Below are 18975 nucleotides of genomic sequence, written 5' to 3'. Positions count from 1 at the left end.
GATATTTATCTTTTGTTCGAACAATGAGAGGTTGTGATATCTACGGTGCATGGTCCGTCCATGTGTCACCGTAGTGTCGTTTGGATAAGAAAGAAGATAAGTCATCATATCCACATGGACATCTTCTAGAACCATTTTTCAGAATAATTGAATTTAATTATTGTAAACAAGATATCTCGTACTATTTTGGTGGAAAAAAAAGAAAAAAGAAAAAAGAAAAAGGAAAGATCAGAACCTTCACGGCATTTTACAATATTTAATGCGTTTACACACATCTAAAAATAAATATGAATAAAATCGAAATCGTGTGGCCCATTCCATATATGGGGAAATTAAATTATCAGTAGACATTTGAATGAGTTTATTCAGTGTGATCTGATAGGAGTATAATTTTTAAAATATTTGGCCGACATGTATGAAAAATGAACTATTAAGTAGACATTTGAATGAATTTATTCGGTGTGGTTTGATACGAGAATTTTTAAAATTAAAATTGCTTAATTAGCCTGCGTCAGATCGTTTTTTTTTTTTTTTTTGATCAAAACGTCAGATCATTGTTAGTCCTACAAATAATGCAATATATATTTAAATTCCTATTTCACAGTATTTTTGTCTGTTTGTTCGGAAATATCAAAAATAATTAAGTGATGACAATAATAGAGACGCGGCAAAAATTATTCCAAAAAATAAAAATAAAAAGGTGATAATTATCTAAGGGCCGTCTTCTTCAGAACTAGGCCTATTCAGAATCTTATCCCCTATAAAAGGACCCCCTGCCACTTTGCTTACCAATCACATCTTCTTGAGTGTCTTATACGATTTTCAGTCAAAATCACAAAACATTTCTTCATAATCTGTGTATTTTAAGAAGCTTCCAGGTCTTGTAATAAGAGATAACGAAATAATGAGTGCGTCGGAGGAATTTAATGTAACAGGAGGCTTTCAGAGTCGTCGGGATTTAATCTCGGGACTGCCGGAGGAATTAGCGACGGAGTGTTTAGTTAGAGTTCCGTTCGAGTTTCATTCTTCCTTGAAATCAGTTTCACGGTTATGGCAAAGCCTAATCTCCGACCGTTCTTTTGACCGGGAGCGGCGAAGAGCTGGAAAAGATGAGTCTCTTCTCTGCCTTGTTCAGCCGTTGACTTCACCGTCGTATCCGGTTAATTCATCCGTGGACGGTGAGGTGAGTGAGAAGAAGAAAGAGGAGGAAGGCGAGTCTCATTCTCATCAGCACCAGCAGCTTCAGCAGCCGCGTGTGATTGGCACGCCACTTTACGGATTAAGCGTTTACAACGCAACTTTAGACACGTGGCACCGCGTCGCGATTCCGGAACGGATCCCTTTGTTCTGCGAGTGCGTCGCGCTTCAGGACGCGGGAAAAGTGCTGTTGATCGGCGGGTGGGATCCGGAGACGTTGCAGCCTGTGAAGGACGTGTTCGTGCTGGACTTCTCCGCCGCCGGGAGGAGTTGGAGGAGAGGGAAGCCGATGTCGGCGGCGAGATCGTTTTTCGCCTGCGCGGCTGTTGGTCCGACGAAGGTTTACGTCGCCGGAGGGCACGATGATCAGAAGAACGCGATCAAGTCGGCGGAAGTGTACGATGTGGAGAAGGACGAGTGGGTGACGATTCCTCCGATGACGGAAGGGAGAGACGAGTGTCACGGGTTCTCGATGGCGGCGGATCTTGGATTCTGCGTGTTGAGCGGTTACGGGACGGAGACGCAAGGGCAATTCCGATCTGACGCTGAGATTTACGATCCGGTTTCGAATTCATGGTCTGTTATCGAGAATGTTTGGCCGTTTCCGGATCTGAGCCCGAGAGGTCGCACCGCCGCGGTTATTGAATCCGCCGGAGATTTCAGAGGTTGCAAGTTATGGTGCTTTGTTGACAGCCAGAGACAGTGTCAGCCTCGCTGGGAAGTTGAGGACGATTCGATGAAATGGAGGCTGGTTATGGAGACGATTCGGCTTCCGGTGACGACGATGACTTCGGTTTTCGCGGCAAGCTTGAGTGGTCAAGCGGTGGCGATGATTGGCGGCGGCGGGGAAGAAAGCGGGACGATGATGATGATGATGATGACGAAGGGGGAGAAAAATGGCGGGAAGTGGAGCCACGTCAGCACTCCGTCTGTTTTTTCAAGTCTTCCTTTCTCCTATGCTTCAATCTACGTCTAATGATCTGAAGCTCTCTGTTTTAAGATAATTTTGACTTTTAAAGTCAACTTTTTTTTTGTTTGGGAAATGGTGGGATTTATACGAGAATTCAATGTTTTATATAGTATAAAACATGAAGTATATAGGTTGATATATAAAACATGAAATATTCGTATCAACCTTAATAGAACTGTATTTCACTATTTTGAGATGTAAAATGTAATATTTCGGACAAAGGCACAAATGGATTTAGGGAGACTGGTTAAAGTAATTGCCACTCATCTTCATGCTCCTCACAAGTACATGTCACAGTGCTGGTTTCTGCGATTCCACGATCACCAGTTCTGTGAGATTTAGTCACCGTAAACAACGGAGCGCCATTGGAATCTCCGGCTAGCTTGGTTGCTCGGATGCAGAAATCATCAAAGTCATCTGTGTTACCAAGTAGCAAGTTAATATCAGCAGGGTAATTCGGACCGTACCTCAACAAACCAGTTCATATTGTTTAAGAATATCTTAAAACTCCCAAAACCAAACCGAAACTGAACTTTGCAATCAAACAAACGTAAACCGGAATGGAGTTCAGAGTGTAACCAAAACGAATTAGCATTGGTTTAAAAACTGGTTTCAATAAAGGAAGAACTGAACCGAAACTAAACCAACTTATCATTAGAAACCAGTGCAGTACCTTTATCCCGGCAGTAGAATCCAAGAGCTAGCGACGGGTCGAGTGACTCCAAGGGAACATAACGTACAGTACTGTAGCAGATAAGCATGAGTAATAATACGTGAAAAATCATGAGGAGACAGAGAACTAAATGAGGCAAAACTGAATCAATCAAGTCACTCACTTGCAATGGTAAGAGGAGGTGTCAACATCTTGAGTTTCTTTGTTGACTGTCACTACCTACCAACCATTACCGATAAGGTTCAATCAGTGAGACCAAAATGTGGATGAAGCACATGGACTGTGATTTAATATCAGTCCCCAAACAGATCATTCAATCCCCAAACCAATCAGACAATACATAGATTAATGTGAAAGAGACAATATAATGAATATGGACCCCCTTGATGTCTCAAACATCAAATCAAAGTATGCCAGATCAAAAAGTTGAGTAATTTTCGTAATTATGATTCTATCCAGAATCTAAAAACGTGGATTCAGAAGGACTGGTCTGGAAAAACCTGTAGGACATCGTGCGGATCAAGGTAGAAGCCTTTATCTTCTTGAACTCCAACTATGTAAGTTGATGCACCTGGTTTGCCACCCAAAATGCCCAGGCTTTGAGGGAATGTGAAAGTGGCTAACAGTGATGGAATGTACCTGACAATAAATTAAGAATCTTTTTATTTCAGAAACATGTCAATGATTGCACACAAATTCCACTAACATCATATCTACTTTATACTGTATATTTAGATTCATGTGTGTATCTAATTAGAAGCGATCAAAATTTTAGACGTTTAGTACATATCTCCTAGCAAACAATTTGATAAAATCACAAACCTTGGGTTCACTTTGTCAAGTCCAAGAACCAGTGGGACAAAGAGAAGAACTGACGTCCACTCAGTTTCTCCTTTTGAATATTCCAAACACGTTTTGGTGACATCTTCTATACAGAGAATCGGAGCTCCACCTCTCTCCCCATCTTCGCTGCCAGAAACGATATGAACAGCCATGGAACACGAATGGTCTTTAACATCAGTTTCTTCTCTTCTCTTCCGAACTAATGCTTCCCATGATCGACAAACAGCATATGGTCTAAGATCTCTAAGTATCCCTCTTCAGGTGGCTGCATTTTCAAACCAAACAAGCTCATTTTCAATGTTCTGGATTCGTGACTAATCAGATGGATGTTCCCAGTACTGTATATTCAGTAAGTAAGACAACATAACTAACCTCAGATTCCTTTTTCCTCCAAGACCTTCCCAGCCTTTGAAATAGCAAAGCCTGTTAAAGATGGATTTTAGACCATATGTTAAAGAGAACTTTGAAGCATAAGGCTAAAAGATGATAACTCCTCACAAAACCAGACCTGTGCAAAGAGCATTTGGCCGCTTCTAAGCATGCAACCCCAGTTGACATCACTAGTATAAGTTGTGTCTCCAATGGCCTCAAAACCTATAAAAATAACACAATGAGTTTCATGTCACCGCTTAAGGCTAGCTTGAGTTGAAGGGGATATACAAACAAACCTCTACGGTATGTCATTAGTACAAAGGACGAAAAGTCTTGTGTAAATGCGTCAGCTACTTGTGAGGATTCACTTTCTGAGATTTTATAACAGACACCCAGTAGCCATATCTCGCTTGTACTGCTGGGAATGCCGGTCCTACTTGGCCCTAAAACACGGTCTTGGAGTCTCCTGATTGCCCCACTAGCCATGGAAGCTGTTTTAAGAATCTGAATCAGTGTCCAACCATTTATGTGGGGGTGCAAACTGGCTGATGCTCAGACGTTGAAGACTTGCTAAACGTTTGAGAAACTAAGGGAAGTGTCGAATCTGAGACTAGAGACGTTGGGGACTGATCAAGGTTCTCATCAGCACTTGATGAAGAACATTTTGAAGGAAGAAAACTATCACATATAGCTTCCATTAACTAGACATGGAGCACCAAATGCAGCATGTCTTGCTGCCTCATAGATAAGAAAATCAATCCCAGAGAAGCTACCTTTTTGTCTGCAATAAGAGATCAAAACAAGACCAGGTTAACATTGTAACAGAATTTATCTCTCAAAGTCAGCTCAAAGCACACAAAATTTATAACCTAGAGGCAAAATGATTAACTAACAAGCGTAACTCACAAATTATCTTCTAAACTAAGATAGAAGAGTATAAAGGCGTCAAAGCTACTCGAATCCGATATTAAGCCTTTCCATGTTTAAACAAATCCACAGAGGACTAATACAACAAATTCGAGACTAAATCCATGCAAATCGACTCGAGACCTCTAACGCACTTGATCTACAGTACTCGCAATTGCTCAATCAGTCAACTATAGAGTATTGCCAATTCCGGAAAATACCGACAGTGGCCACAGGGGAGCAAAAGAGCCAGAAAGCAGAGGAACTTCATAAGTTTCGAATACCTAGCAAAGAAGGATCACCTGAGAAACCCATCGAATCGTTCAGGCTGACTAGATATGACGATGATAAGACCTCTGGAGACGAAGCGGAGAACGTTTGAATTGGAGAAGATCGATTTCGTGTTATCGTCTCTCTCCTCTCCTTTTTTTTAACGTAATTTATATACATTTGGATTATTAAATTATTAATTAAACAGTGCGTTACCATAATCCCTGGGCATAACTTACACTTTTAAATAAAGTTAAAACATTAGTATATGCGTATTTTATTAGACAAATGCGACAAACTAAAAATATAACTATCCACGTAATTAGTCTGTTTAGCACGATGAATGCTTCGTCTTGGGTTCGTTATGGGCCAGTACATTAAAGCTCATTTGTTTCTAAACCTGACATTAGCGGGCCTGCATCAATCAACACAATGACAATATTGCCCTTTAGTCCCGACTTGTGGATTTTATTTATTTTGAAAGGAAACGGGTTAACTAACTGCCCGCTCGTTTCTCTCTTCGCGTCTCTTCACTCCCTCACGATTCATCATCTTCTTCGTATTCAATTTGATTAGGGTTTTAAAAAGTTTCAGAGATCTATACGCTTCCATTGAAGATCTTTGATTGTTGTCTCTATTGCCATGAGTACCGCCAAGAAGAAGGTACGTTCGATCTTAGCCTTCAGTTCTTTTTAATTAATTTCTCTGTTTCTTATCGCCTTAAAAGGTTTCCTCTGCTTTTTTTTTTTAGGGTCCCGATCAGAATCCAACAATGAAAGGGTTCATAAAGTTTTCGAAGAAGATTTCGGAATCTGAGGAATTGAACTTCATAAAGCGCAGTATCTTTTTCAATTTGTTACTAGTTAACTTTCCACACACGCTTTTGGATTTGTTTTCACATTGATCCTTGTTTTTAAGATATATACCTGAATAAGAAGTTCAACAAGAAGGTTAAAGATCATGGCATATTCTGTTCTTGCTCTGTATCTCCATCCTCTTCAACTCTCTGTGGCAGTGACTGCAGTTGTGGGTATGTAATGTATCTTGTAGCTGGTATGTTACTTAACCATTCATCACTTTTTTATTTTTTACAGGATACTACTCTCTAGCTGTTCATCTAGTTGCCAGTGCAGATGTCAGTGCACTAACAAGCCGTTCCAACAAAGACATATCAAGAAGATGAAACTAGTTCAGGTTGGTACTCGGTAGCTACAAGTTGTTGTTGGCCTTACAAAAGAATGTTAAGTTTTAAGTGTAGCTTTAAGTAAGTTGTTTATTGTAGACAGAGAAGTGTGGATATGGGATTGTAGCAGATGAAGATATCAACGCAGGAGAGTTTATCATCGAATATGTTGGGGAAGGTGATTGTGATTATCTGGTTGCTTATTTCATTGCTTACCATGTGACATTTTACTTGTCTTCTTACGTCACTATTACTCATTGTAGTTATTGACGAAAAGACTTGTGAAGAAAGACTTATGAAGCTGAAGCATAAGGACGTGACAAATTTCTACTTGTGTCAGATAAACGGGAACATGTTGATTGATGCTACATACAAGGGGAATAAATCAAGATTTATAAATCACAGTTGCAATCCTAATGCAGAGATGCAGAAATGGTTTGTTAACTTCTTCTTATTATCCATCTTCTCACTTTACTTCTGAACAAAGTAACTTGTTATGACATTTTTGTATCCAATAGGATAATTGATGGAGAGACAAGGATTGGCATCTTTGCGACCCGTTACATAAACAGAGGAGAGCATTTGACCTACGATTACCAGTAAGAACGTTTCCTTTACAGAATTTTCATTATCGATGGCCACAATACTGTGTAGTTGTGATACTAAGAGCTATAGCAGGTTTGTTCAGTTTGGTGCAGATCAAGATTGCTACTGTGGTGCAGCGTGTTGCAGGAAAAAGCTAGGTGCAAAAGCTTACAAAGCTAAGAGCGTACCCTCTGATGAAGCTGTGAACCTAACGGCATGTAAAGCAGTGACCTGGAAACCACCCAAGGTAAGACCTGTATTGTTGAACTGTTTTGATTTTATGTCTCATGATCTTATATTTTGTATTCCAACTATTAAGTCATCTATATACTCATCTCTTGATTTGGTATGCTATACACAATGTGGTGTTAGGTTAAAAAGACTCGAGGTAGACACTCCCCCGGTTAGTATAAATTCTTAAAGCTCGATTTTCGACAAGCTTCTCGATTCAGAGGTAAGGAAAAAACACAATTTGGATGCGTCAGGACAATCTAGGAACACTCATGGCCAAAGGAAAATATGTTGCCCGAACTGCATTGGTGTGGTAATCATGTTGGCACGTTCCACAAACCAGAGGTAAACTTAATTTTCCTCTTAAGTCAAAATGTTCAGTCAGATACATTTGTTATGCTCACTGAGGGCCTCTTTAGTCTTGTACCCTGTTGTTCTCGGACTCTTTTGAGTTTAGCATTTGACATTTTCAGGTGTTTCGGCATCATTAGAGAGTTTGATGAGTGTTCAAGAAAGCATTTGGTATGACTCCAGCTCAATTCTGTTGTTCACCTTCGTTTTATGAATCTATAAAAACAAAAATGTTTGTCTTTTATCCAGGTCATGTACGAGGATGGTGTTACTGAGACCATCGACTTGTCCAGAGAAGTTTGGAAGCTCATAGATGTTTGATATTTGCTTCAGCCTACGTTCTGATTCATTCCATTCTCTTACCTTTTAGTTTCTCATGAATTGTTGAAAATTGTCGTTAACCGGGGTGTATGTGCTATAGTAACCAACCAAACCGTCTCGGTTGGCAAAGGATGTGTGTAATGTAGACTTTGTTGTTGAACCAATTCGAATCAGTGTGTGTGAAATATTTTTTGGACAAGTGTTTTTGATGTTAAGACCAGAGGGGTTTGGTTATTTGAGGACCATAACCAATTACCGGTTTGTTCTGTTCGCAAGTCCAGCTATTTATTAAATGAAATAAATAAGCGCACGTGTGGGCAGCAGCGTTGGTAGATTAGTATTCGTTGTAGCAATTAACACCCACGCGCCGGTGAACGACATGGGATTGGCTTCCGGTGGTAGGTGATGTGGGGCCTTAATCTCACCAACCTTAGCTGAACAGTTTAGAAATTTATAAGCTTAATTATATGTTTAGTTTTTGCATAAAACATGCATTTAAGATTTAACGAAATAGTGAAGTATATATAAGCAGACACCATTATTATTTTTACCACTTCTTGAGTTTTATAATATAAGTAGTTCTAAAAGTTTTCTTTTATTTTAAAATATAAATTATTTTGGCATCAATGTAATTTTTTTAAAATTTTTTAGTTATTTTGTGACCAATTAAATTACGTTAATTTTTATAACTAATTTAATTTATATATTAAATAATAATTTTTAAAATATAAATTATTTTGGCATCGATGTAATTTTTTTTTAAATTTGTTAATTATTTTGTAACCAATTAAATTACGTTAATTTTTATAACTAATTTAATTTATATATTAAATAATACTTTTTAATATTAGTGATTCTAATTAAAATCACTTACATTTTAAAGTAGAGAGAGTATTAATTTACGTAAACATGTGTTAAAATAGTGAACATATGTTTTGAAATCAACAACTAAACAGTTCAACATTAATAAAGGTTATATATAGAATAGCATAAGTTAACTACTCTAGTTTTTGCAAATATTATAGTTGAAATTTTAAATGTGTAAATAATAGTAACAAATTTAAATAAAATTAGTTATACCAGTTACCACCACCAAACTTTAGTACTATAAAAGATCTATAGTGAGAGACCACTTGCCTCTCCACCACTAACTCTTCCCACATCTAAGATTCGAATCTCATCAACGACGATGAAGGTAGTCGACAAGATCAAATCCGCGACGGAGCAAGGCCAAACGGCCTTCTCCTTCGAGTTCTTCCCGCCGAAGACCGAAGATGGCGTCGAGAATCTCTTCGAGCGGATGGATCGACTGGTCTCGTACGGACCTTCCTTCTGCGACATCACCTGGGGCGCCGGAGGATCCACCGCGGATCTAACGCTCGAGATCGCCTCGAGGATGCAGAACGCGATCTGCGTGGAGACGATGATGCATCTCACCTGCACCAACATGCCGGTGGAGAAGATCGACCACGCGCTCGAGACGATTAGATCCAACGGGATTCAGAATGTGCTCGCGCTTAGAGGGGATCCGCCTCATGGGCAGGATAAGTTCGTTCAGGTGGAAGGAGGGTTCGCTTGTGCGTTGGATCTGGTGAATCATATTAAGAGCAAGTATGGTGATTACTTTGGGATCACTGTTGCTGGTTATCCTGGTATTATTCAAAAGTTGCTTCCTTTTTTTGAAACTTCGTTGTTTGTTTTGTTAATGTTTCTTTAATTGGGTTTGTGGGGTTTTTGTTTTGAATCAGAGGCTCATCCGGATGTGATTGAAGCTGATGGACTTGCTACTCCCGAGTCTTATCAGAGTGATCTTGCTTACCTGAAGAAAAAGGTTTAGAATTTGTGTTATGGCTTTGTTGATTTGAGTTGTTTTTTATCTCTGATGGGTTGGTTTGTGGAATAGGTTGATGCTGGAGCTGATCTGATTGTGACGCAGCTGTTCTATGATACTGATATTTTCCTCAAGTTTGTGAATGACTGTCGGCAAATTGGGATTAATTGTCCCGTTGTTCCTGGGATTATGCCCATTTCTAACTACAAGGGGTTCTTGCGTATGGCTGGTTTCTGCAAGACCAAGGTTCGTTTCAGTGATAGAACATGTTGTCTTTGTGCTTAACTGCGTAAGATTAGATTGATACAGCTTGCAATGTGTAGACGCATGTTTCTTTCTGCTTAAATGCGTAAGATTAGATTGATATAGCTGGCAATGTGTGGAAACATGTTGTCTTTGGGCTTAAATGCTTTAAGGTTATATTGAGTTTACTGCATATATGTGGTTGATTATTGATCATATTTTACTGCATATATGTGGTTGATTATTGATCATGTAAGCACAGGGTGACATCTTTTAGACCCTTCGTTTTGTCTTTAGCTTAATGTTCTCGGATTTTTTTTTTTAATATTCCATTCATGTTATCATTGCTATAGATACCTGCTGAGCTCACTGCTGCGTTGGAGCCTATCAAGGACAATGAAGAAGCTGTTAAGGCCTTTGGTATTCACTTTGCAACAGAAATGTGCAAAAAGATCTTGGCTCATGGAATCTCTACCCTTCATATCTACACATTGAACATGGACAAATCAGCTATTGGGATATTAATGGTTGTTTCTCATTTCCTTGTTAAAGTTTTTTTTTTTTTTTTTTTTTTTTAAATGTCACTGTAGACACTGGAGGACTTAACAATGGTGCTGATATTGCAGATCCTTGGTCTGATTGATGAGTCAAAAATTACTCGTTCTTTACCTTGGAGACGCCCTGCAAATGTTTTCCGAACTAAAGAAGATGTTCGTCCTATTTTCTGGTAAACCTTCATTTTATTTCTTGTGCTCTGATGTAGTCTCACCAATCGATGCAAATCTTAAACTTGTATGTACGGAGAGAATAATACTATTTGTTTCTCTTTGAATCTTTGCAGGGCAAACCGTCCAAAGAGCTACATATCCAGAACAAAAGGCTGGAATGACTTCCCACAGGGACGGTGGGGTGATTCACGCAGTGCATCATATGGTACACTTTCCGATTATCAGGTACCACATATGTACAAGACTTGATAATCAACTTTTAGATTTCCTAAGTTGAATTATGAAGGGTTCTCTCAGTTGCTCTACTTTAGCAGCTTAAGATTGTATTTGCATATTACTGTTTTCCACTAGCGTTATAAAGAGATGCTTGATTAATGTGTCATCTTTTTATGTGTCTTTCATTGCCAATAACTTGCACTGATCTATATGCATTTGTTGATAGTTCATGCGCCCACGAGCACGTGACAAGAAGCTTCAACAAGAATGGGTCGTCCCATTGAAAGGCATTGAAGATGTGCAAGAGGTAGCCTCTCCTTTTCGTGGCAGTGTCATATAAACTGATTCGTTCATATTATTTTCACCTTATACACAATTACTTACAAGTTATCTTCGAAACAATGTCACAAACCAGAAATTCAAGGAGCTCTGCCTTGGAAGCCTAAAGAGCAGTCCATGGTCTGAGTTAGATGGACTCCAGCCAGAGACAAAGATCATTAACGAGAAGCTCGGCAAAATCAACTCCAACGGCTTCTTGACCATCAATAGCCAACCATCAGTCAACGCAGCCAAATCTGATTCCCCAGCTATTGGTAATGATCGATCCACTTCTTAGAAGCTTATTCATTGGGTAGTTGTGTTAGCTTATACCAAAAATGTTTAACTCCATTGGGAAATTTGCAGGATGGGGTGGTCCTGGTGGATACGTCTACCAGAAAGCTTACCTAGAGTTCTTCTGCTCAAAGGACAAGTTAGACACATTCATGGAGAAATCCAAAGCTTTTCCTTCCATCACCTACATGGCCGTGAACAAAGCAGGGAACTGGGTATCAAACGTTGGCGAAGCCGATGTGAATGCAGTTACTTGGGGAGTGTTCCCAGCTAAGGAGATTATCCAACCGACAATCGTGGATCCAGCCAGTTTCAAAGTCTGGAAAGATGAAGCCTTTGAGATTTGGTCAAGAAGCTGGGCTAACTTGTACCCAGAGGATGACCCTTCTAGAAAGTTGCTCGAGGAGGTACATAATCATCTTCTCCATTTATATTCTCTTCTTATCTCAAACCAGATTCGTGTTTAAACTGTAATGATGATTGGTATATAATCAAATGTGCAGGTGAAGAACAGCTACTTCCTGGTGAGCTTAGTGGACAACGACTACATCAATGGTGATATATTTTCCATCTTTGCTTGATCTCTGAGAAAACCAAACATTCGATTTCCAGTGATTTTTTGTTGTTGTAATCTTTCCTTTTTAAAGATGTGATTGATGAACCAAGGAAAAAAAAAACATGAGTTTCATTGCAATGAAAGTACTTTGTTCTGCTTTTATCTCTCTGTCAAAAATCAAATAACATTAAATCAAGAAATGTTGGCATTTTTCAAAGTGTTGGAAGTGACAAGACCAGAAGATGTCCGCATCAAATGCTCCTTAAGCATGTGCTCCTTAAGCATGGAAACACCAGACTCATCAGTCTTCAAAAGCGGTTGCACAGCTTCCCACATCTTCTTCTTCTGAACCTGCAACCAAAAAGACAATCAATCACTAGCAACACTAAGAGACCTTTGTTACTGAAAAAGTCTTTGCAATGGCTTAAATAAAAGACCTTGTTAGGAGGTGAAGGCTCAGGAAGCTGCTCGAGATCTTCCTCATAACCAAACCAAACTCTGTCCCCAGGAACAGAGCCTTGTGGTGGAACCAAAGGCTCAACATTCTCATGAGATGAGTCAGAAGCGCAGAGAAGCATACCACATGACTTGACTCCCCTCATGTTCCTTGGCTTCAGATTAGCCAACACCACAACTGATGCACCCTAATACATTCACACCCCTATGGTCAATTCGATTGTTCTTTCAACCTTAATAAGAAGTGTTGGGAACAATGAAAGCTGACCTGAAGGAGATCGAGAGGTACGTATTTGACGAGACCACTGCAGATGATTCTTGGCTCAGCTTCGCCTATGTCGACTTCTTCAACATAGAGAGAATCAGCTTCCTCGTGTTGCCAAGCTTTCACGATTCTTCCTACTCTTATGTCTAACAGATTCGCCGTCTCCTTCACATTCTCCTCCACCTCCTCCACAGACTCAACCTTCTTCTCCGGTTCAGACACTGGAGACACAGCATCAGGAGCCGCCGTGCAGAAAGTAGTAACTCGAGGCCAGGAGCTTCGACGGCGATGGTTATTGACGGCGGAGACTACAAGAGATCGAGAAACTGAAGCTACCGTCTTCGATGAAAAGGAGAAGCAACGAGGGAGCTGGCCACGGAGAGGAAGCGATGAGATTTGGGAGGCGAAAAGTCCAGCCTTTACTTTGAGACCACCGGAGATAACAGCTGCCGTCGCCGCCATTGACTTAGCTAAGATCTCTCTGTTTTAAGTGTTATCTCTCTGAACTCTCCATCTCTACCATATCTGTTATCTAATTATATATTCTTGAGAGGATTTTGTTTGCTTCTCTCTTTGACTTTCTCTGAGGTTAGGCATCTAAAAGGTAACTTTTTTTTATCACAAAGCAAGAAGCTTTCAGCACTTTTTATCTTCTTTAATGGAAATTGCTTCATTTTCAACGCAAATACAAGTGTTTTGAACAACCATTGAAGTTTTATAAAGAGGGTTCAAAGACGTCAAGACAGAAAAAAATAACAGTGTACAATCTCAACTCTCAAGACAGAGGAAAAGACAGGGGATCTGAATAAGTACTCAAGAACAGTATATGATATGAAAAGAACAGAGTAAAAAAAAAAAAACAGAGAATCTGATAAATCAGTAGTCATCTCCCTTGGAAACAACTTCTTTGCAAGTCGGTCGGAGTAGAATGGTGTGCTCATATTGTGATACATAGCTTCCCTTCACATCACATAGAGGAGGATACGGCTGAAAACAAAAACAAGACAAGAGAACAAGATTTAGCTCTTTTTTCCTCTCGTTAGGATCATTTAGACTGGTGTGTGAAGAGTGTTTACCTGAACAATGCCGGCATCGCACAGATTCTTCAGAGCCATCAAGTATTTGGTTTCACCAATGCGGTCCAAGTACCTTCTGCAGAAGGCTAGAGTAGAGAAATTGTTGTTGATGGTGGCGAGGAGTTGTTTTGCTCTAGGCAACCTCAAAGGGACATGGCCAGCATCAAAATTCTTCATGTAGTGGCTACACTCCAAGTCTTCTCTCACAAATCCTTTCCCTGCAACAGAATCAAAATACAGAGGTTCAGTCACTGGTGAAGCAGTGACCTTTTAATAGCTCATGAGCTGAGTTTTCATTTACCAGTTGATCCGAATGTTTCAATGGCATAGAATTCACCCTCTTCCATCTTTGTCTGCTCGCCTCCTTTAACTATAGGTACTGATTTGCCAGCGTGTATCTGATAAGGTCCGATGCTATGGCCATTCAAGTTCCGGATGCTTTTAACTGCCCAAAAATGACAACAACACAGGTTAAGTTTTATTACATTAGGCAACTAGCGCTGATGTAACAGTTGTTATTAGATTTGACATTAGATATTACTAATAGATACTACATTAGGCATCATATTAGTACCTGGGAAGACCTTTCCATTGATTTCAACCTCATAAGACTCCATGACCTCTTGAATTGCAGCACCAATGTCGCATAGACGAACATCGATTCCAGCTTCCTGAACCAGCCAAAAAAACACACCAGAAAGGTTAAGAGTAATAACTATGAAGTTACTAACAATTCAAAGCGTAAATGAAATCACTTTTACAGTGAGCTTATCTATATGCTTATAAGCGCAAAACTCAGTTACATTTCCATTAAAGAGACAGGACGAGGGACGACATAATCAAGCAAGCTGAGTAGAACAAAGCACTACAAAATGCTTCATTTCATACTAGTAGTAGTTGTACGTTCATCAAGCACTGGATGTTAGCCAAAAGAACAATTAAGTACCTTGATACCGGTATAAGTAGCTTCACGGGAGGCTGCTAAGAGAGGATCATACATAGGATTGAACGCAACTGTAAATGCACAGTCAACAATATGTCCTGCACACAAAAAAAAAAAAAAGAGACGTTAATTTCAATCTGACATTTGTAAATAAGAAGCAAACCTGGTGACATACCATCAATATGTGTTCCAAAATCTAGTTTCATAACATCGTCGTATTGAAGCACAGTCTTGTCTCCAGAGTTTGGTGTCCAATGAGCAGCAACCCTGGAATGTTAAAAAAGCCGTTAGAGAAACATGACGACAAAAGAAGTATAGAAAGAGAAGGTTGAAGGGAAAAGTTATAACCAACCAGTTCAAAGAGCATCCTGTAGGGAAGGCAATGCCAGCTTTCAAGCCATTCTCTGATATAAGCTTACGAACAGTATCCTCAAGTGTCTCACAGATATCAGTCATCAACATTCCAGGCTTCACTATGCTTCTCACATATTTTCTAACCTGAAAAATTAGCAAAATAATATATATAAAAAAAGTGCCAGGAAAAAAAAAGCAATCATCTATGGTCATTTTATCTGAAAGAAGGATCAACCTGGCGATGAACTTCTGCAGCCTGGCGTACAGAGTTGTATATTGGTTTATGCAAACGCTCCAACTCTCTCTTCTCTTCAGATGTTGTCCTCCACAAATTGCTACATTACACAGATCATGACCATACCCTTATCAGTTCAAAGAGTGTGATAAAAGGTAACAAACAAAGAGTCTTGACAAGAAAAAAAGACTGAAAATCCAATGGAGTTTAACAGATGCAAAGACAGAAGTTGTATGAACTAAATCCACAAGCTTATTGCATACTATAAAGCTGTCCAGATAGAGTTAGTCGTCTGGAAACTTACTCATCCTTATACTGTTGGATTTCACCTTCAGGAAAGTCTCCAGATGGGAAAAGCTTAACGACAGGGATCGTTGGTGGATCAGTCTGCTGAGGCTTCTTCCTGCAAACAACATAAGCAAGAGACTATCACTAAACCAAACACCAAAAGCGGCAAACCAAAACAAAAAGACGAACAGACACACTCCTTACTTGCTCTTATTCTTCTTTTTCTTCTTCTTAGTCGTTGTCGAAGTCTCAGCTTAAAACAACAACAAAACACGAAGTAAACATATATTAATCAACCATAAACTTGTGGATCAATCTAAAAACATCAAACCACAAGGGACAATGACATACTTCAAGTCTTAGAAAGCTAGTTCCTGTTTATCAATAATCTAAACATTCAAAAATGTCACCTTTTCATAATCTACTTGATCAGTAACACATAGAGATAGCAAAAGGATCCTTTTTTTCTCTTAATGGGTAATTGAATTGGAGACACAAAAGCTCAAAACTACATGATCAATTAGAACACTAAGAATAAAGTACTCACCTTTGCTTCCTTCTTCTTCTTCGTTGTTCTCCTCTTTAGCATCTTCTGTGATCTCGAGCTTCTTCGAAAGCTCAGACTCCAATGATTGCTCCTCTTTCCCTTTGGAGGAGGGTTCGGCGCCGCCGTTCTCCACCACGTGAGCTACAACAACCTCAGGGTTCTCGCTCGCCATCTCAATCGATTCTTAATGCACACGATAAAGAAGAAGAAGAAGGAGGAGAAGTAAACAAGTTATAAAGTCTCTCACTTTTACCCTATAGCTCTCTCTCTCTCTTACACACCTCCCCCCGATACTTTTTATGTCTTGCCTTTGTGGAAGAAACCCTCGAGCTATATCAACTCACACGGTTCCGCTCTTATTGGGCCTTTCCGACATCTCTTTTTGGGCCGGTTTGGGCTTTATAATGCTACTTAGTTATTCATCATATAAAACTCTCAAACAGACTCCTTGTTTGGAGAGCAATGGTCTTTTGATTGAAGGAAAGTAGTCTGATTCATTTTACACAAGCAATCCAACCTCTGTACAAATGCTTGATGGTATTGTTTTACATATATATATATATATATTCAACTAAGAGATAGAAAAATAAAGACTTAGCTGAAGCACTTGTTGTTGCTTCTAAGGTTATGGACAGAGCATTACACAAAATGTTGGAAACTACATGTCAATGAGGTACAAGGGATGGAGCATTTGGTAGCAAGAGTGAGTGAGTAGAAGATAAGGATCATTGACACAAGATTTTTGGACTCGAGCAGGCTCCTAATATATAAAATGTACTTCTACATTATAATCACCATACTTCAGTTTTTAGAGTTTTGAAATGCCTTTCTCTTGTCTTTTATGTTGTTCAACGTTCTCTAAAGAGTCTAACTTATCCAGCACCAAAAGAAGAGTCATATTCATGTTGGTGAAAACAACTCTGGTTCTGTTGGTATAGATTTAGTTGCAGCTATAAATTTTTTGAGTTTGTGCATAGGAAAGCCAATGAAGAAAAGTACTTTAAATCGATGGAGAACTTGGTGCCAGACTCGGAACTAGTAGAGAACGATCATTGACAGGATATTTCTTAGAACACAAGCTTCACATGTACAAAACTTCTTTTAGATATATGCAGTTTTGTCATCATATCCTCTGTTTTCGTAATCTTGTTTAAGAATCAAAAATTGCCTTTTCTTGTTCTGCACGCAAGAGACGAGTCATGTCTAGTGAACATAACTCTCTTGGTTCTTACGGTAGGGATTAAGTTGAAGCAATGCAACAATATAATCGATGTAAAGAGATCCAATTCGCAGAAAGCATAAAAGGAGTTGAATACTCAATTCATAGAATCAAGAACGGATCGCTTCAGAAACCAAAGACTTTTACATAATACGGTTCATATCCACAAAATTCAAAACAAGAAAGCGATGTTTATCCTAGTTTAGATTTAACCCTCTCACTCGTTCTCCTTGAGAACCTCTGCTTCCTCCTCCGCTGTGTAGTCACTCACGATGCCGAACTTTGCGCGAATCTCCTTATGGTCTTTGCAAGCTGCGATCTCATCAGCGACTCTCTGGCACGTGAGATCAAAAAGACCTTTGATGTTTAGGTAGTTCGCAGTCATGATGAGGTCAAAGACCATGGACAGATCCATTCGCGTGATGAACTCAGCGTCCCACTTCTTGAGAGCATCACCGGAGGAAGAAGAATTGGCACCACCGTCGACGACGACTACGACGTGGTTCTTGCAGTACTCGACCACCTTCGAGAGGACTTCGCCTGTGACCTCGTCAATCTTGCATTCACGAGCGCCGCTGCAATCTTCAAAAAGATTCGACAAGAGCTGCGACTGAAGTACCACCGCTTCGTCCACTTCAAAGGATTCATCGTCGGAGCTCTTCAACACGAACATCTCCATCGTCCTTCTTTGCTGCGTGGCGATTTTCTCGTAAGAAGATTTGAACGAAGAATGAAAGAAGTAAGCGAGCGAGTGGATAGAAAAGGTGGTGAATGAAGTTATTATGGGCTCATGCACTCTATTTATAGGCGTTTAGTAGGAAGCACACATCAGGTATCTATTGAGAGTCAACTATTTAACTGAGAAAGCTAACAGAAATTCATGAAATATACACATTAGCACCAACGGAGTTACTATTTAGATCCTAATGAATTGGTACCATTATCATCACATCATCATAATGATAGATATATATATATTTTCCATCATAATCATATCAACGTTTGAATTATAAAATACGAAAGTAGATATCTTTTATTGGACTTTTTTTTTAGTTTGGGTTCCCAAATTTAAAGTAGGAAAAATACTCAACTAATATTTTTTTTTTTTTGAAACACCACTTTCATTCATACTTAAACATCCAAATCCAAATTACAATTAAAAGGAAAGTTGTTTAGAACTCTCCAAACAAAAGACAATACAACATAAAAGATAGCAAACGCTCTAAGATAGTAGGACAGCGAATCCAGAGCAACGCTCGGATGCGTCAATACAAAGTTTACGACATTGCCGAAACCTTGAGAAATAGTCACCGTATATCGTGACGTTGACATCCAATCCGCACCTCGGAATATCGCCGAGACAAAATCCGTTGTATCTTCAGGCCCCGAACGAACCGCTACACAAGATAACAAAACGGCTATAGTTATGGAAAGACACTAAGACTCCTCCATTCAAAGATTGGAGGGAAAGCACTCCTTAAAGAGGAGGCGAATGGTGATGGTG

The 18975-nt window shown here is 39.5% G+C and overlaps 7 protein-coding genes across 7 annotated transcripts; 3 read left to right on the top strand and 4 right to left on the bottom strand.

Moving 5' to 3' along the window:
• Nucleotides 1–777: 777 nt before the first annotated feature.
• LOC106311986 (F-box/kelch-repeat protein SKIP20) lies at nt 778–2355 on the top strand. Its single transcript, XM_013749350.1, has one exon. The coding sequence runs from the start codon at nt 905–907 to the stop codon at nt 2171–2173; it is 1269 nt and encodes a 422-aa protein (XP_013604804.1). The 5' UTR covers nt 778–904; the 3' UTR covers nt 2174–2355.
• LOC106311987 (cysteine protease ATG4b) lies at nt 2338–5365 on the bottom strand. The gene is given in 10 exon segments (XM_013749351.1): nt 2338–2584; nt 2841–2911; nt 3004–3059; nt 3341–3479; nt 3663–3985; nt 4023–4106; nt 4192–4277; nt 4352–4588; nt 4591–4836; nt 5264–5365. Coding segments are annotated over 9 exon segments (1329 nt in total). The 5' UTR covers nt 4754–4836; nt 5264–5365; the 3' UTR covers nt 2338–2414.
• Nucleotides 5366–5865: 500 nt separating this feature from the next.
• On the top strand, nt 5866–7902 carry LOC106309199 (putative histone-lysine N-methyltransferase ASHH4). Its single transcript, XM_013746259.1, has 12 exons — nt 5866–5894; nt 5983–6070; nt 6150–6261; nt 6326–6425; nt 6514–6592; nt 6678–6849; nt 6933–7013; nt 7093–7246; nt 7372–7402; nt 7485–7575; nt 7704–7752; nt 7831–7902. The coding sequence occupies exons 1-12, from the start codon at nt 5874–5876 to the stop codon at nt 7900–7902; spliced, it is 1050 nt and encodes a 349-aa protein (XP_013601713.1). The 5' UTR covers nt 5866–5873.
• Nucleotides 7903–9029: 1127 nt separating this feature from the next.
• On the top strand, nt 9030–12248 carry LOC106311545 (methylenetetrahydrofolate reductase 1). Its single transcript, XM_013748744.1, has 10 exons — nt 9030–9554; nt 9651–9733; nt 9806–9979; nt 10330–10503; nt 10603–10703; nt 10818–10929; nt 11147–11227; nt 11336–11513; nt 11605–11939; nt 12036–12248. The coding sequence occupies exons 1-10, from the start codon at nt 9092–9094 to the stop codon at nt 12111–12113; spliced, it is 1779 nt and encodes a 592-aa protein (XP_013604198.1). The 5' UTR covers nt 9030–9091; the 3' UTR covers nt 12114–12248.
• On the bottom strand, nt 12201–13347 carry LOC106311547 (aminoacyl tRNA synthase complex-interacting multifunctional protein 1). Its single transcript, XM_013748746.1, has 3 exons — nt 12813–13347; nt 12526–12732; nt 12201–12439 (listed from the first exon to the last, which is right to left on the bottom strand). The coding sequence occupies exons 1-3, from the start codon at nt 13269–13271 to the stop codon at nt 12281–12283; spliced, it is 825 nt and encodes a 274-aa protein (XP_013604200.1). The 5' UTR covers nt 13272–13347; the 3' UTR covers nt 12201–12280.
• Nucleotides 13348–13501: 154 nt separating this feature from the next.
• Nucleotides 13502–16558, bottom strand: LOC106311546 (methionine aminopeptidase 2B-like). Its single transcript, XM_013748745.1, has 11 exons — nt 16253–16558; nt 15910–15958; nt 15722–15820; nt 15418–15517; nt 15181–15326; nt 15004–15095; nt 14832–14926; nt 14460–14556; nt 14187–14330; nt 13886–14103; nt 13502–13796 (listed from the first exon to the last, which is right to left on the bottom strand). The coding sequence occupies exons 1-11, from the start codon at nt 16422–16424 to the stop codon at nt 13686–13688; spliced, it is 1323 nt and encodes a 440-aa protein (XP_013604199.1). The 5' UTR covers nt 16425–16558; the 3' UTR covers nt 13502–13685.
• A 1085-nt stretch (nt 16559–17643) lies between these two features.
• On the bottom strand, nt 17644–18215 carry LOC106311544 (SKP1-like protein 4). Its single transcript, XM_013748743.1, has one exon. The coding sequence runs from the start codon at nt 18148–18150 to the stop codon at nt 17689–17691; it is 462 nt and encodes a 153-aa protein (XP_013604197.1). The 5' UTR covers nt 18151–18215; the 3' UTR covers nt 17644–17688.
• Between the last annotated feature and the right edge of the window lie 760 nt (nt 18216–18975).

Source organism: Brassica oleracea, chromosome C8, assembly GCF_000695525.1.
Source record: "Brassica oleracea var. oleracea cultivar TO1000 chromosome C8, BOL, whole genome shotgun sequence".
Lineage (NCBI taxonomy): Eukaryota > Viridiplantae > Streptophyta > Magnoliopsida > Brassicales > Brassicaceae > Brassica > Brassica oleracea.
This window is presented reverse-complemented; position numbering and strand designations above follow the sequence as displayed.